The 19,000-nt window shown below is 34.0% G+C and overlaps 1 protein-coding gene across 1 annotated transcript; it reads right to left on the bottom strand.

Annotated features, from left to right (window-relative positions):
- Positions 1 to 6,629: 6,629 nt before the first annotated feature.
- Positions 6,630 to 18,522, bottom strand: LOC133175545 (sodium- and chloride-dependent glycine transporter 2-like). The gene is made up of 13 exons (XM_061310663.1): positions 18,307 to 18,522; positions 17,252 to 17,383; positions 16,723 to 17,014; positions 16,416 to 16,548; positions 12,501 to 12,635; positions 12,103 to 12,206; positions 11,458 to 11,582; positions 11,017 to 11,129; positions 10,614 to 10,742; positions 10,401 to 10,500; positions 7,839 to 7,939; positions 7,066 to 7,236; positions 6,630 to 6,785 (listed from the first exon to the last, which is right to left on the bottom strand). Exons 1-13 carry the CDS (start codon positions 18,497 to 18,499, stop codon positions 6,645 to 6,647), a joined length of 1,869 nt encoding a protein of 622 aa, XP_061166647.1. The 5' UTR covers positions 18,500 to 18,522; the 3' UTR covers positions 6,630 to 6,644.
- Positions 18,523 to 19,000: the final 478 nt, after the last annotated feature.

Below are 19,000 nucleotides of genomic sequence, written 5' to 3'. Positions count from 1 at the left end.
GCCACACATGTTTATTTTTCTCTTCTTTCATCGTCAGATTTTGAAGATATGGACATAAAAACTTTGACAGAAAAGATAAATTCGATAAAAAGAGATCTCAAAGTAAACAAAAGCAGTATTTCCAGTTATATTCGGGCGAAAACATCTGCTCCAGACAGCCGAACTTCGTCAACTGTTATTGGGAATTGTCTTGGCCTCGGTTTGATTGTAACAATCTTACTTCTTACCTTCCTCAGTGATCTCCCTTTATTAATCCGCCATTTGCGAAATATTTATTAAAACAGACTGTCCAGCACTTTTTAACAAAAATAAGAGCTAATTACTGGGAATATAATTAAGAAATTTTAGGACTAAAATTAGGAATTTTATCTTCGCAAATTTGACGATAAAGAAACTCACAAAAATACTTTAAAGACTGTAGGGCCCTGTCACACCAAGCTGCGTCCACACGGAGTAATTACGGCGTTGTGAAATTTTTAAAATCGCAGTGGAATCGCAAGGAAATTGCACAAATTTCTGCAAAATTTTCACAATGTGAAGATGTCACGGCGTCCTACGGCGACCTTCGCGTTTCTACGGCGTTCTCGCGGCGTGCTTCTGTGTTCCCACGGAGATCTCTTCGCGATTGACTGCGCTTCCGCGGAGCTTTAACGGCGTTTCAGGAATTGTCACCTTGCCTTCACGGCGTTCTCACTGCGCTTGCTGCGTTCACAATACGTTCACAATGCGTTTTTCACTATGGATATATATAGATATATATAGATATGAATAGTTTTATTATTAAAACCGTTCTTTTTTCAATTATATCAATTCAGATGTGTTTTTATCTTTTCTTTGATTTTATCATGAATGTAAAAAGTAAACACACTGAAAACTTGTTATAAAATTTAACTAATTCCACCGCAACTCCACTGAAACAACAGAAAAAGTGCTGGTGTAATTTTTACTTCCCAATTCTACCCCCATGCTACTGGTGAGGAGTGCAACAAATACGTTAGAATTATTGCTGATCAAATATGAGGCCAATGCTCTTGTTTTGTGAGCTGGCCTACGGAGCTCCCACTGCGTTGTTGGAGATCTCACCGCGCTGCTACGGCGATCATACTACGTTTCTACTGCGTTCTTATCAGACCGCGATCACACGGCGCGTACTTTGTGCATGCCCAAAGTGCGCGCCGTCCCCTGGCGTTCTAGGAGACCCTTCGCGACCCTACCGCGTTCAGTGGAGATCTCGCCGCGTTGTCACGGCGCTGTAGGAGACTCGACTGCGCTCACCTCGGCGTTTTGCATTTTTTATGGCCGTAGCAGTCCCGGTGTGACAGGGGTTTGCTTTACAGTTATACACTGCTTAACTAATCTGAATAAGAACTGCAAAGTACATTAAGACACATTTTGTATTAATCCATTTCCAAAATTGCTAGAGTAGAAATCCATTTTTTTTTTAAAGAAAAGGTATCGATATGAAAATTGAGAATTTTTTTTTTAGAATTTATCCTTGAATTTTTGAACATTTTAAAAGGAATTTTAGCAAAATAAAAAAAAATTGAGAATTTTAGAGCATCTGGACATATCTTACATACTAACTCCTATACAACTGGGAAATTACAGTTAAAATGAATGCAGCACAATGAGCACATAGTATAACTTTGAACTCTCTCTCTATCTTCCAGATACAATAAACAAAATGTCATACAATTTGAACAGTACATATGTTCTTTATAATTTTCAATCATAAGTTTGGATCTTTGCAATCTAACTAACAATTAAGAATTTATTATTTAGTTGGAAGGGATAAAGTAACGTATTAGTGTGTGTGTGTGGGGGGGGGGGGGTAGCTTGTCCTTGTGTGCGTAACGGAAGTGAACTTCAAGTGATATACATCGAGATCGATGTCGAATGCTGCCTTGATTTATAGATATGCTCTTCTGGGAGTTCGAGGGATGCTCTGCTTTGTGGCCCCCTTGTTACATTTGCTTTTATACCAACAATGTTAGGCAAATATAAAAAAAAAAGCATCAAGTTTCCGTGTCTCGTTTAGTAGATATAAATATAGTATTACTTTACTTTTTTTCTATTTAAGGTGTGTTAAGACATTTATGTGAAACCAGAGAATGTAAAATACAAGAGATAGAGGTTAATGTGCTAAGGTGAAATGTCTGAAGCTGAGACAGATTCAAGTCTGACTGGTAAAATCACATTTGTATTATACAATAATGCCTAAACATAATTTCCTTTAAAATTCATTTGAGTATATTTCATTCCTATATTGAACGTGTACTCGTATACATGTAGTAGACTATTAAATTCAAGTCTCAGTATTAAGTTCAAACCATAGACCAATGGACTGTGATGTGGCTACAGAGAGACGCAAAGATGTTATGTATAGAAAAATCTCATATCTTTTATGAATATTCAAGAATATAACAAGGGTACAAACTTAACAAGCATTCTGATTTATAGTCCATTCAATTTATCATGAAACATCATACTAATTGCAACACGCTTTATTTTGTCATAAATAAACTCTAGAATGCACAAAATAAATGTACTTAAAAATCTATCAAAAATCGGATGAGGGGAAATCATTACATGGGGTTCAGCAAATTTCTATGAAAAATTACTAGGGGAAAGGGGCATAACTCTTGTCAATTTAGTAAATTTTTGTTAGATTTTTGGTGCATTTTTCAACTTTGAAGAAAGAAAAAGTGAATTAAACAGTGTATAATCATGACATTTATAGATGCAGTTAAACCTGAATCCTAAACAAGAGGCCTATGGGCCACATTGCTCACTTGAGCACACTGGCTAGGAAGAGGCAGAAATCAGTTTAGTATTGGAAAGTTGGGGGAGGGGGGGGGGGGGGCAAACTTAAATTCACACTACCTCAGGATGATTCTATATCAGTATTACTAATCATGGCTTTGCTGTTCTTAAACAGAAAATTTTTAAAGGTTTTTCCCCTTATGTATTCCTATGTAAAACTCTGATCGCTCATTGTGGTCCCACCCTACCCACCGTAAAGAACAAATTTGAATCTACACTTTCTTAATTAGGATGTTTCTATAATTATAATATGACTAATCATGGCTTTGGAATTCTTGAGCAGATTTTTTTTTCAAAATGATTCTTATATATTCTTATGCAAAGGTTCCCATTGATAGATAAGAACCAGTTGTCTCAATCTTCTTCATATTTATTACACCCAGAACTTCTCATCAATTCCCATTCCCCAGGATGAAACTGATTTTTACAGAAAAATTTAGAAATAATTTAAGTAATTTTTGATGAGAAATATATAGATCATTCTATTTTTTAACAGTTTATTTACATATTTTTAAATTTTAAGTCCATCGGATGGGACATTAAATGGTGCCCTGTGTCAAGGATTACAACCCCCTTGGAACGTAAAAGATCGTTTCTCTGGATTTCGAAAAAGAGTAGGCTCACTGGGGGCCGCCAGAGAAACTAAAACCTTTCAAAAACCGGTCATTTAACCAAAATTATCCGCCGAAATATGACTGAAATACCGGTATTGCCGACTCGGCTTTAAACAATATACAATCAATCAATTCCCCAGGATACTTGCCACTGGTGTTTATAACTTTTATTTTGCTCTTTTCCTTAAGGTTTTCCATCCTCTATCCTTAAATGCCCATCACATACATAATACTCTGATATTAATTTAAAGCATTTTACAGTATAGAAAAGTATTTACCAAGAGAAAGTTTCAAAAATGTAATTACCTAAGCAGCAAGTACATGTACTTAACAAAGATTGCATTAGAGTCTATGGAGCAATTTTGTAAAAATAAAAATTCAAATAATAAGAATATCAATAAATACTGTTGTGGGAAAATGTACCAAAACACATTAGAAATAGAATGACAATTAAAAAGATTTTTTATTTACCATATTTGATTGATTTTTTTTTTTATTAATTAAAAACAGGTGGAGATAACTCTTACTAAACTTCAAGATCATAAATTAGGACACATCCCAACCTTACATGCTAATAGTAATAAATGGAATTATGCCTAAATATACCTACACATCTTTTATGTATTCAATTTTATTGAATCTTTTGCTATTAGGATGGATACCTTAACTTCTTTATTGCTGATTCAACATCCAACTTCTTCAGCTACTTTCTGAATGCCTGACTTTCCCAAAGCTTTGTCTTACATACCCTTAGGCTAGTCCATTCCAAGGGTTGTGAAGTCATTCCACTATCTGAAGTCTTCTTCAATTTTACTCAATTGCCCCTTAACCATTACACCTATATATTCCTATGTAAACCTTGACCCACTGTTGTGGCCCCGCCTTACCCCCTGGGGTCATGATTTAAACTTGAATCTACACTACCTGAGGATACTTCTGTATTAATATGACTAATAATGGCTTAGCTGTTCTTGAGAGAAAGATTTTTAAATATATTTCCTATATATTTCTATAGTAAATTTTGACCCTCCTGTAGTGGCCCTGCCCTACCCCAGGGGTCATGATTGGAAAAACTTGAATCTTCACTACCTAAGGATACTTCTATTATAATATGACTGATCATGGATTTGCTGTTCTCGAGAAGAATTATTTCCCTTGAAAGAGGGCCTTGCACTTCCTGTGAACAAACTTAAAACCCTTCACCCAAGGATGCTTTGTGGCAAGTTTGGTTGAAATTGGCCCAGTGGTGTTTCTTGAGAAGTCGAAAATGTGAAAAGTTTACTGACGACAGACGGACGCCGGACACTCTTTCATCAGAAAAGCTCACTTGAGTCTTCGGCTCAGGTGAGCTAAAAAAGCTGAAGTAATATTTACAATATAATATTTTATTAAAAATAGCAATACAAGTATAAAATGCTTGAGCCACACAGTAAATAAACACCTTGAAAGTCATCCAATACATAAAATAATAATAAATTGACCCGTCCTGAGCATGGTTTACTTTTTTCATTTTATTATTGCAAGTATTTTAGTATATGTTATAAATCTCTCCACAATGTATGTTATACTAAAAAAGTTTTAAATCTGTAATTTTGTATGAATTTGGTCAAACTTCTTCTAAATTCGGTTCTCATACATCCTCTTGAAATATTGTCATTTGCTCAAATAATTTGTCTATATCATAAAATTAATATCTTTATCAAAAATGGAATTTTTGAAAACATTTCATATACAATCAACAACCAATTGCAAGTTATTTCAACAGTTTATACGCACAACAATACTAACACATGCAATATCAAGTAAAATATGTGTCCCTGATCTTATGAGCTTAAAAATTTCGATTGCGTGAAGAAACAAAGGCCTATGCATATAGACAATTATTGTAGCACAGTATTTGATATAATCAAAACATATTTCTCTCTCCTTTTTCCAAAGGACATACATGTATTTAAAGGTCATTTCAAAGATATGAAGACTTTTCTTGAAGCTCCAATAAACTTTCCAAAAAAATCTAAAATATACTTCTATATATTGTAACTAGATATAAAAATATTTGTAACGATTGATATTCACCGGCTTAAATTGATGTATATTAACCTACTGGACCCGATATCTTCTAAGTAATATTCACCACTTTAAATCGATATTTACCGACTAAAATCACTATTCGCCGACAAGTAATATTCAACAACGAAAAGGAATTACATTCACCAACTAAAGGTGTTAATCAGAGACTAGAAGGGAAATCCATCCATTGACGTTTAAAACTCGCGTTTTGAATTGTAAGTCTTCAAGAAAGTACCAAATCTGTGGCTGAAAACAAAAACTATTAGTTTGAATGTAAGGGGCCAAACTTAAACAGCGAGTTTTATTAACGAAAACAGGATTCATGGAAAATATGTGAGCCAAAAATCTTACTAGTTAAATCCATATTTTAAGCGATACAGGAAAATTAATTCTAACTAGATTTCTGACCAAAAAAAAGTATGCCATAATTTCATAAAACATCTCGAGTAACGGTTTACTAGGATTATGTTCATAATTAATGACAACTGGGTATTTTGATTATTCTAAGAAAAAAAAACACTTTTATACAAATATGAAATGTATTTAATTTATTTAATTTTAATGATATCGAAAAAAAATCCTTAAGCGATTATTTTCTCCTACTTTATTAAGTACACTCAGTACTTTTCATTAATCAAGGTTAAGTGTATTACACGTCCTGCACGTACTTACATGTAATTCGTGCTGCTACTAGTTCAAGTATAGATATTTTTCGTGTGACCCTTTCTCTCTGAGTTATTTCCCTTGGCCGCCATATTGGAATGATTGCTTGATTGTACGTTGTTTTATGTCCCGTTCGAGAATTTCTTCATATATCATTGGTGAAGGGCTTCCAGTGTAGACTATTATTTGGCACTCAGGGCCATTGAGCAGAGAGCTAGGGATCTTTATCCTGCAAACACCTGCCATGACACGGGGCCTCGAATTTTAAATTTCATCTGAAAGACCTCCAAAATGGCGACAACGGGAAAAAACTCTTGATAAATTCATGATCTTGAAAACTATATTGTCTCAAAATTAATTAATCTCACATATACCTTTAGTTATTTCTCATATATACTCCTAAGAATTATGCATCATAGAAATCAAAATACCAGGAACTTATGCCAAAAATAACCAAATATACTTTAAAATCTCTTATGATCTGCCTAAAATATTTCTACGAAGTGTAGATCCCAGATCTCCCGGTAAAGACCGGCTGTCAACATTATACTTTTCCGCCTCCGAAGTAGACACTGGCCGCCAGTCTACTGAAGGTCTCAAGGATGCACACAATTTCTACAAAACGACATATGTATATATTAAAATAAGACAAAAACATTAGTCACTAAAATGTAAAACTCAAACTGTACGTTTTTAGAATACAGTTATCTATTTTGGAAAGAAAAAAATTAATGTCTCTGAAACAGCACTGCAAGCACATGTGTTTTGCCCGTCAGAAAAATAGGCCATCATGAATTATTTTTACACGATGATACATATATATGGAGATAAAAGTCTATACAAGAAGAGACGTATAATACAATAGTCAAACCAATGCAAATTCTCAAGTAAACACCTCGTATAAAGTTCCCCCTGAGCACTTCCGCAGTACTCGTATTGCACAGAAGGGCAGAGGAACAAGAGGAAGGGCAGCAAAAATCCAGCCTACTGCCCGGGCATACGCCGGATATGTGTATGTACCAACCATTGGCGGGCGGTACGTGTACAGCGAAGATATCAGTAGAAGCTACAAAAGAACAAGTTTTTTTTTTATACATGTATGTAATTATTTCAATGCAAGTATTTTCTTTAAATTTCAAAGCTTTTTTTTAAAATATATTCAAATTTAAAGAGATGCAAGTTGTTATCCATTTATTTTGAATATGCAAAGGTGATTGTTTTTAAGGTTCCTCAATCCTCTGTTCGCTTTTATACTGTACATGCAAAATCCTGCTTCAATGCCAATGATTTTCCAAGAAAAATAAAATGAAATTAAATGCACACAGTTCAGCATGATGACGTGTACCTTGCGGGGCAAAATTTGACAACAAACCTTCTTTTAACTTTACAATTTTATGAAATAATGATAATTATTTATCCATGTGAGAGTTATCTCTCTTAGCAGAGGGCCGATGAACCTTATCAAAAGAGTCTATATTGTGCTGTACATGTATGACGGGTTTATTTATGGTATAAGAACTTACAGTATTTCACAAAAAAGTAAAATTTATTTATTTTTAATTGACACCTTCATTAAAGAAATTTAAATTAATTAAATGTGTTAATAAGCAGTAAAAATGCTTATGAATATTAGTATATTTATTACTTTGGTGATATTACAATGCTTACCAGTAGCAATAAAGGAGTAACGATACACCATAGAATCCTCATATACACTGGTACACCCCTGCCTAACATGATTTCTATATCACGTGACATGTTCTCCGCACCTAAAACACAATATATAAGTACAGTTCTACTAGTATATGTACGCAAATGTCACAAGTAAATAACAAGAGGCCCTTTACGGTCACCTGGGTATAAAGCAACACTGTAAAGAATCCATAGATTGATTGATTGTAACATGTTGTTTTACTGTAGTTCCCGTTCGAGAATTTTTCACTCGTATAAATACATCACTATATACCGGTGAAAGCCTTCAAATTTAGACCTTTACTCGGCACTTGGGCGATTGAGCAGTGAGGGTTTTTTATCGTGCCAACGCCTACCGTGACACGGGGCCTCGGTTCTTAAGGTCTCATCCGAAGGACTTTCACTTCAAAGAGTGCCGAGCGCTTGGCGAAGGAACAGTTGCTACCTATTTTTTTTATCGACTTAGGTCAGTCGCGGCCGTGATTCGAACACGGAGCGAGCGCTCTACCGACTGAGCTACAGTGACGGTAAGAATCCATAGAAGAATATAAAATAAACTGGTAGATGTGTTAGATGTACATGTGTTACCAAGAGAAATAGGATGATCAGGGATGAAGACAAAAGGTACCCGGTAACAAATCATAAGGTAGATCAGCTTACTTGCCTGCACTTGCCAGTACTTATACACCATATTTGTCATTATCACCATTCAGACTAAATATTACAATAGTCCTTAATCACTTAAACTAACCCATCGTATTCTCTTACATTGGTCTGTCTTAATTTAACAAATATTTAATGTACAAATGTATTTTGTCTCATTTTTATTTCATCTTTTATTCACGAATTTAACTGATCATTTAAACCTAAGAAAATAATTTTTGTATAGTACATAAAAAAATCTTGTGTAATTCTTTTATTCATCTGACTTATCAATTGAATTATTTCAGGTGATTAATCACTTAAGTGAATAGAAAAAAAGAAAAACTAACCTCAGTGGAGTAAAAATTTCCCTACAAGCTCAATGGAGCCCTGCCCAGGACCAAAACATTTAACCTAGTGGTCCAAATTTTCACCAATTTGGTAAAAACACCCTTTATCATTACAATTTGTAGTCTGTTTGCCAGGGGGCCCTAAATTTCTCAATTTTGGATTAGCATCCTTGCTCATCATTACCATGCATTTACCGGTAGTTAATTTGCTAATAACCCAGGAACAGCGAAGATTTTCAATGAGTTAAAGCATGTTCACTAACTAACTTATTTACCCTACCCTAGCAAAAGAACTAGAGAGCCAGAGCCTGAATTTCAAAATTTTGGAAGGGGCACCTCTATTCAGCATAGCCATCCTCTAGTTATTTGCTGAATACCTAGGAGCAAAGAAGAACATTTTCAAGGAAATCATACATTCTCACTATAAGATCAATAGAGCCCCATTCAAACCCTGACCCAAGGGCAATTTGGAAATTTTTTTCAAAGAAGTTTGTTCACTGTATACTGCGCACAGTCCTGTTCTAACATCAGAACCCCTGTCCCAGGTGCCGTGAATTCACAATTTTGGAAGGGGCATCCTTGCCCATCACAGTCATGCACTTTGTTTGCTAATACCCAGGATCAGAGAAGATTTTCACAGGAATAATGCATTTTCTCTATATAATCAAAATATAATACTGCCCTAACATCCGAACCCCCTGACCCAGAGTCCATGAATTTCACCTTTTTGGTAGAGGGCTCAATGCTTCTTACAATTATGTCATCTGACTGCTTGGTGTCCAGGAGTAAAGAAGAAGTTTTAAAAAAAAAAATTGCATTAATTTGATGGTTTTTGTCCCACCTCTCAGACCCCAGGAGGGCGGGGCCATGAATTTTAAAATTTTTGTTTCCCTTTACATATAGATGCTATATGCCAAAATTAAAATTGGTTCAGCAGTTCCAGAGAAGAAGATGAAAATGCTAAAATGTTAACGCATTACGACGAACGAAAACAGATAGCAACATGTCATCTGAGTTACTCGGATGACCTAAAAAGCAATCAATCTCGCCCCTAGGATCACGAGGCAGTTTAACACTTAATTCAGAATTTCTTCAAATTTTATAATAGAAATAGTTAATAATTATAATATATTAATTATATATTAAATAAATAATTATAATAGAAAACACAGAGAATTTGAAATATTACCCTTCCATATGTTGTTGATTTTTATTTTCAAGTTTCAGTTTACAATATATATATAACTACTAGTATCTATTTTATAGATGACTAGAATTTTGACTTAATATAAGACTACTTCATGATCCTGGGACCCTGTCCATTAACATTAGCGGTATTACAACTTCTTTACAAAATACCAGTAACAGTATTAAGATTAATATATTAGCGAATTGTACAAAAACTACAAGTACACAACAATAGAAATCTTTCTCAAGAGGTATGTTTGAGATTGCAGCTATTAATCGCAACAGAAACAACATGATATCTGCTCACGCACAATACATTTAAAGCCTTAATGAAGGTAATATTTTCGGAAAACGATACCATAAATCCAGCCGAAAATCACACATTCCAGGACCCCAAACAGTGGAAGTGCAAACGCGGCTATATACCAGTCCAGTAATTGGAAAATGTAGAGTCCAGCCTGAAAAAAAAATCCAATTCTTAATTATTTATTTTATAATTTTTTTTTTTATGTAAAAAAGACTTTATGATACATTCTATTGCGTCAAAAATACATCATGTGTTAGTTCTTACGCCTGTACACAAAATCAATCCAACGAAAAAGAAGAATAGACAGGATAATATTGAAAGGAGCGCCTTGTGTTTTCTCAGGCGGGGGAAAACGTCACTAGCCGCGGTCATGCACGTCTCCAGGGGAGCGAACTGAAGGAAAAAATATGACCCACAATTATACAAAGTATTTAAAATAAGAGCAATGGTTCGACTTAAAATGATAAATTATTTCAGATGAAATATCTTTTCCCAAAATCTTTTACCAAATAATATTTCCATGTCAGAGTGGTCTTAAACTACACGAACCTGTTATATACTATTGATTTTAAATCACTGCTGTTTTATGTTTGTTTTGTTTTTGTTTTTTGTTTAGTTTTTGATTAAGGTAAATTAGTTTAATACTACATAATTTATATTTTTATACCTGACTGTCTAATCCAACGGTGAACAACATCACAAAGAACACTACGCCCCAGAGATTCGGAAACGGAAGTTGTGAAAGAGCTTCCGGATAGACAAGAAAAGCAAGTCCAGGACCTTGCAAATGAAAGCAGTAAATTTCAGTTTTTAAAGGAGGTTTAATTCTCTTTGCATAGGGAATCTTAGCTACAGAACTGTAGCTCTCCGCTTGAGAAAATTCGGACAGAAAAAAAAATTTTCTGTCCGAATTTTCTCAAGCGGAGAGCTACAGTTCTGCAGCTAAGGTAATCATAACAGTCGATCAGATTAAATAGATCAAATAGTTGAAAAGCTGGTGAACAGACAAATATTTGCCAGACATATGAACAATAAACCTCCGAGTTTGGTCTTCGCAAATCACAGCGTGCTTTCTAAGATTTATGGGTGTTTCTACACAGTATCTTACCTGCTTGGACAACATCCTCTACAGGTTTCCCTGCTACATGAGCCATGTATCCAACAATGGTAAATATAGCAAAACCTCCAAAAATACTAGTGCCTTCACTGACTAGGGTTAAGATTATGGAATCCCTGAAATCAAATTATTATTGAATAGATTGTACTAGAACTCAAATATCATTATGTCAATCAATTCTGAAATAATATGAATTTTATATATAGATAAACAAACAAACAACGAAAACCTACATTATTGATGGCGCCATTTTGGACGACACTGAAGTTGGGCAGATTAGAAACCAAAACAGGTAAACTGATATTATTTTAAATAAAAAAAGAAGATAAAATGTAAACAAGTAAGGATAAGAAAAACAACAGATTAAAAATAGAGAATTTAATAGTATAGGCATAAATCGTTTATTAAAAATGAAATAGAAAGTAGTTGTACGACAGATCAGTTTTAATATGTGAATTATATATAATTTTATGAAGCATTCAAGTCTTTGTTTTAAATTGCTAATCAGTGACAAGGGATTTTTAAGACTATGTACTGTGGGGGGATTTTTGATTATAGTTGTCTATATGAATATCTACATCAAACAATTCGTGAAAGTCGGTAAAACATAATATTAACATTGATTAATGTTGTAACCTGTAGCAATTATTGTGGAATTTGTTGTAGCTGGCCATAGTAATGAGGGGTCCCCATCCTGGTCCAAGTGAGTAAAACACCTGTAGACCTGCCTCCAACCATACCTGTATTGATAATAATTAATCGAATTCATAATATAATACTTAATAATATATTATACATGTATATTAATAATAATTAGTATTTAATCAAATCTTCGTCGCTGTATAATGTCGTCGTCACATATTTGGATACTATACATGTATTATTCCAACGAAAACGTGGCAATGAAAAATATTTCAAAACATGGAAAAAATGAATAGACCACTCATTAACAAATGAAAAGGATCCTACGTTGGTACGTTGGACAAGAGAAATTCGTTGTAGAATGTATATTCCTTATAATTTTTTTATCATACCTGAACATTTGCAAGCTTCTTGAAGTCTGGTCTAATGTAGAAAATAATACCATCGACTGCACCAGGCAGCGTCAAACCTTTTATTAGGATCACAGTCAGCAAGAGGTAAGGTAGGGTAGCCGTGACGTATACTACCTGTATATTTCACATGTCAAATTATTCTCTATTTTTGAAAATTTAAATTATAGTTACATGTATTGTACTAGCTGCAATAATGTAGCCCTCTCCGATTTTTTTTAATCTGATATTTTCAGGAGAGGGCTACAATTCCACTGCATCTCCGTAATGGTGCAAATATATTTTTTTAGATATGGGCGACTGCAGGCAAAATAAATTGTTTTTGCATTCAACTTACTTCCAATAAGACGGAATTTTTATTCACTATCAACATCATAGCCCTTTATACGCGAAAACCAAGTAAAATAAATATACGTGTTTTCCAGTCGTTCACCTCAGCAGCCATGACAGTTCTCGCGTGATGTACTGAGACTTGCGCTTGAAATTTAGAATCACTTGATAATGTAAATGTCGGTGTTGATAAATGTTTGTGTTGTATGATATAACTAAACATCGATAAATAAAAGCATTCCACGTGATATTTTTATCATAAACAGTGATATTTATGCTTATAATAAGGGAAATCCATACAGATCCGCACCCCTAGATCCCAAATTCTCATTGGTTGTCCCAAAATAAAATCGATCAAGGTCAGTAAACATGGCGGATAAATTCAAGTTGTGATGTTGACATACACGAAAAATAACCGATATACGGATTGTTCTGTATATTTTTGGATCAATTCATGTCCTGCATAACTACATTTTATGAGTTCAGGTAAGATATGTTAATAAAATAGCCACTTACTGATAATTTGAGCCGAAATCTGTGCGGTAGTGAATCACTCCCGCACTTGCACCATTACAGAGATCCTAAGGAGTTGTAGCCCTCTCCCAAAAAAAAAAAAAAAAAAAAAAAAAAAAAAATTGGAGAGGGCTACATTATTGCAGCTAGTATTGTACAAGAATGGTAACATAAAAGCTTTAAAGGTGCTTAGACACAGATTTGAAGTTAATATTTTCTCAAATTTTCAGTATAATATCACGACTTATATATTGCAATAGCATTTCACACGAAAATATAGTTAAAAACTTATTTTATCTGGAAATATTGGAGCTACGAATTCCTGGACGCGTTTGATGAACACATCCTTGCACTTTCACAAAGAACGAGGGCGCTTTTGATTGGAATTCGGCAGGAATCTGGGCGCACTTGAAAAGTGAAAATTTCATTGATCTGTCACATGAAATTTTAGCATTCTTTTGATGTATCGGGTTCCTATGAAATGGGAAAGGGAAATATTTTCCCGATAATGTATTTTGATTCGCTAAAAAAGAACTTGAAAATTGGCTAGATGAGTCATTTGGTACAAAATGTTACATTTTTAACCACGTTTCTCTAAAAATTTGCTATCTCTGGGTCATCTCTCCATGATATTGAAACGTTATTTGTGTGAATTTTAATTCAAAGAAACTAACAAACATTTGAAAAAAATGGAGAGAAGACCCAGAGACGATAAAAAATGAACTTTTTCCAAAAAAAATCCCAGTGTGTAAGTGCGGTGCTTCATTGTCGCTTTAAAAGTCATAGTGTGTGTAGCCGTGATAGCTCAGTAGTATGAGCTACCCGTCCAGTGCAACGTAAAAGAAATATTTTTGGTTCGATCCTTGCATGGAGCGTTAATATTTTTTTTTAGTACAAACAAACAATTCTTTTTTCAGTTTAAATTTATATACTGATTTATTTTCAAATAGACAAATTCTGGTTCTGTTGCACCGAAAGCGAAAGCAATTCTTCCAATCTACTGATACTTTAATATATACATGTACTCGTAATTGCATTTAACTATACCCTATAGGTGTTTATTATTTATGTGAAGCGTTACTAAGTTTTACATGTAGTAATTATTAAGATAAGCGGACTGATATATTAAATTTGACAAAGTATTTCAAACTAAATGTAACATTTTCCCATGTGCGTAACTTTGTAAAGTATGTCCAGCTGTGGTCAGCCGACCAAATCGTAGACATTTAAACTATAAATGTTTCGTACGCCTTATTCCTGCAGATCACACGCCAAACACGCCCATCTTCTTTATCATTATCCTTAATATTTAAGAAAAGAAGCGATTTCGTTGTGTATTAACGAAAAACATTACATCAATAATCCAGAAAATTCAGAGTAGAAATGTGCGAAAGCAAACCTCACTAATATCGTCAGCTCGTGCTCAGTGTTGTGTACAGAGTTTAACAAATTGAATACACCCGTGAAACGTAAACTGTTTTTGTAAACAGGGCACGAGCTCTGTTGTTGATAATGTTTACGATTCACCGGGTGTGTTCAATTGTTAAAGTCTGCACACACCACTGAGCACGGACTGACAATATATACTGTGAGTGGATTTTGCTTTCGAACATTTCTACTCTGAATTTTCTGGATCGTAGTTTTAATATTTTTCATTAATACACAACAAAAATTGCCACTTTTCTTAAGTATTAAGAATAAAAATAAAATTTTTGAAAGTGCAAGGATGTGTCAATCAAACGCATCCAGAAATTTGAAGTTTCAATAACTTCGAGATGAAATAAGATTTTTATCATATTTTACTATGAAATGCTATAGCAACATATAAGTCATGAAATTATACAGAAAATTGGAGAACATATTAACTTCAAATCTGTGTCCAAGCACCTTTAAAGAAATTTAACATTTTTTTCAGAATCTATGGAATTGCTTAAAAAACGAGATGCTCTTGATCGCATATTTACGCCCATTCAACTTTCCAGTTGCTTTATACAAGCAAAATAGAAATCACATTCTGGCAAGTTGATAACGTAAGTATTATCAGCGCCTAATTCACGTCAATAAAATTAAACTAATTTGAAAATATTTTATGCTTTTTAATTTCAGCGATTTTAGAGCAAACTTTCAGAGAGAAATGAAATATTGGCATTACCACATGTATATCCCAACATGCGGGATGTATACTATGTTGTGCAATGGGGTATGCTTCGGAGCATAAAAAAGGGGGGCCAAGGTACGTTTTGTGTCCAGTTCCCTGGAAAGCCTATGCTTACGGAAGAAAACATTATTTTAGGAGCATATGGATACCTGTAAATTCATTGTACACTTTCTAGTTTCATCAAACACCTCAACACAATTCCGAGGATCAGAGCAAGATTGATCTGTTTATGATCATTCATTTTTCGTCAATATCTTTAAATACGAGCTATTTCATTTGCAGACAATTTATACATACATTAATATAGATAACGTGTTAAACAGTATAGTACATGTATTATAAAATTGATGATATAGTTAAGCTTTGTTCTGATAATTGGTCATAAACCCAATGTATCATCAATCATGATCTTATCTTCGGAATTGTGTTTGATGAAACTAGAAAGTGTATTAATAGTAGATTCATAGGTATCAATATACTCCTTAAAATGCTTTATTCTGTAAGCACATACGCTTTCCGGCTGAAATGTATCCATAAATTGAGCAATTGGACACAAAACGTACATGTACCTGGACCCCCTTTTTGTCGCTTAGAAAGCACACACCCCGTGCACATCATAGTATACAACCCGCATGTTGGGATATACACGGTGATTACACCGCAACAAAATATTAGTGCATATGGTGTATATTGTATCTTATTTCACTGGGTATAATATTGACAACATTGTTTTGATTAAACTTTATAGTTCTTACGTCATCTTGATTGCCAACACAATTCAGAAGTCCATACTAACGGCAAAAAATTGTCTATCGTGATACTGAACTTCATCCACACATGTAACCGTATTATAAACCACAATATGTTGAGATTTTCAACTAGGCAGAGTTACCTACCTTTCCAAGAGATTTGACGCCTTTAATCAAACACAGACAAACCACGATCCAGGCCACGATAAAACAGAGCAGAAGTCGCCAATTCAAGGACCCGATCTCGTGAAGACCATCCGACAAATCAAGAACTCGATTACTAAAATAATTGAATTTTTTTATACGTGAGTAAAAAACTACGAACGATACAGGAATTGACATTTTCCGGATTTTTTTTTTTTTACTTTTATTGTTTAATGGAAGTTAAAATATATTATTGTTGAAAATTAGACTTCTAGCAATAATAATAAGACCAATCAAACTTTTCACTTACAACCAGAATTGTTCCTCGCTGGTTGTACCTGCACCACTAGTTTCATTTAAGGCATCTATTTCAATTGAATAATTTGAGGTTGCCTGTGAGAATGATGCGTTGTACAGTGTGATGTTGTAAGTTGTTTCTGGCAGGTTGCGGATACAATCCCTTGTATTCCATTCATTATCACAACTCGACCAGGGGAGGGGATTGAAAAAGGAACTTCCCATGTAGTATAACGTCCAGGTATTTATGATATTATAGTAAAGGGTTATAACAAATAGAACGACGAACATTCCGACACCAATTCCTAAAAAAAAAAATTCATTTCCTTCAAGCATTTTTAATGAATAAATCTGGAGGTTTAAATAGAAAAAATACATTCAGATCTTTATTGTAACGATAAATAGAAGATTTTTTTCCACAAACAATTCTCTAGTAAATAGTATTTAAATTTGCAAATGTAAAATGTTAAAAGTTTAATTAGATTTAGCTCTAGCTTTCTGGGATTTATTTTTTAAGGGGGCGTGTGGAAGGAGGTTCTTACCTTTGAAGAGAGGACACGCCTCCCAAACATGAAAACAGCCTTTGCCGGTAAATTGTCCAAGAGAGACCTCAAGAAAGTAGAGAGGTAAGCCACAGGCCAAAAGGAAGAACAGGAATGGAATAAGGAAGGCTCCTATTAAACAAGAAAAAAATATTTGTTAAGTTCAGAGTTTAACAAATGCAATACAGGAATTTAAACAGAATAAACCAGCTTCGTGTACATACTAGTATATGTAAGCACAACTAAATATCAATATATCTTTAAGTAGGCTCTTAGTCTAATATATGAATATATATGTGTCCGTGAAGAGTAGGTTCCTTCATTTGGTGTGTTGTTCATTTTGTCTCACACGTTGGTATCAGACAATATCAAACAAAATGCGAACGATTATAGGTCATTTTAAAAATTCTCGATTGGCTTGCTTCCAACGTTCTGGGACAGTCCACAGAAATTTATTATTGTAACGTACTAATATATTTTGAACGTTAACGTCTTCGAGTATACGTAACAAGAAATTAAATGCTAATGATTTCACGCCTACGAAAAAAGCAGAAAAGACTATGTATTGTGTAGTAAATTTTCATGAAAATTAATGGGGGGGGGGGGGGGCGGGGGTTGGCAAAAAAGTGGTTACATTTTCAGATAGATCACCCTCCATTAAACATATATCACCAGTTCATTTTTTTTCTCAACCTGGATGCAAAATGATGCTTATTATGATAATCACCAATGTTACAAGTTTAAATAAAATCTATACATTCTAGTCGGTTCATAATTCCTTTCAAGGAAGTTCAATGTATTACAAGTTAAACCTATCTTATCAAAGGGAAATACATTTTCATTAAGATTTCTAATAAAATCATGTGTAAAATGTATTAACTAAATTGCATCTCCCTTTCGAGTAAACTTCGTTTGCAAGGGTATTGTTAAGATCTAAATTTTAAATTTACTAAACGGGAGTAAATACAAAATTTAGAACATGACAACTCCCGCGCGATTGCACCTCTCGTTTAAGAAGAAAAAGCAAAGGGAGCTTTATGTGTGCGCAAGCTTACCTCCTCCGTTTCTCATACATAGATATGGAAATCTCCAGATATTGCCCAGACCAACACAGTAACCAACCATAGATAACATGTAGTCAAGTTTAGCTCCCCATCGTCCCCTCTCCATATTGCCTTCTGATTGGTCACTTTCTAGATCCGATGAATCCTGGCTTGCCTCCCTTGATTTAACTGTTTCTAGTTCCATCTTAAAGGTTTTTTTCCTTCACAGTACTAACTGCTATATCTTTCCTTCAAAAAGAAATTGCACATAAAACTTCAAATAATTCACTTTCTAAATGAAAGTTTATGTATTTTCAAATTAAATAGGACAAGATCACTAGAATGTTGTGAATGGTTGGCGCATCGTTAAAGATACGTTTGAACCCACGTAATTTGTGTTTTGTATGATTTTTTTAAAATGAAGAATGTACTTTTAACTTAAAAACGACTGGATTAAACAAAAATAAATCATCCAATATTTAAAAAAAAAACGTGAACGTGGGATTCACGAGAGGCTATTAAGAACATGTATTATTAGCAAATTCACGAAGATGGATTATGCATTAAAAATGGATCTTGTAACAGCAGTAAAATTCGGTTATAATTAATCCTCCTGTGATGTCATAGGTTTTTGCAAAAACTGTTATTAATTTAAATTCATACCCCATAGAAACATATCTTTAAGAAGAATGTTCCAATGGGTGTA

The sequence above is a fragment of the Saccostrea echinata genome, unplaced genomic scaffold (assembly GCF_033153115.1).
Source record: "Saccostrea echinata isolate AGI-Se365-2 ecotype Australia unplaced genomic scaffold, CSIRO_AGI_Sech_v1 ptg000062l, whole genome shotgun sequence".
NCBI lineage: Eukaryota > Metazoa > Mollusca > Bivalvia > Ostreida > Ostreidae > Saccostrea > Saccostrea echinata.
Note: the sequence above shows the minus strand (reverse complement) of the source record. Positions and strands in the feature narration are given on the sequence as shown.

Bases quoted from the DNA above. Each gene is read 5' to 3' on its own strand.
- LOC133175545 (XM_061310663.1), bottom strand. From the start codon at position 18,499: ATGGAACTAGAAACAGTTAAATCAAGGGAGGCAAGCCAGGATTCATCG. The intron at 17,384-18,306 runs GTAAGCTTGCGC...CTTGTTTAATAG, and splicing joins ATGTATGAGAAACGGAGGAG to GAGCCTTCCTTATTCCATTC. The intron at 7,940-10,400 runs GTATCGTTTTCC...ATTGTGTTTTAG, and splicing joins GATTTTCGGCTGGATTTATG to GTGCGGAGAACATGTCACGT.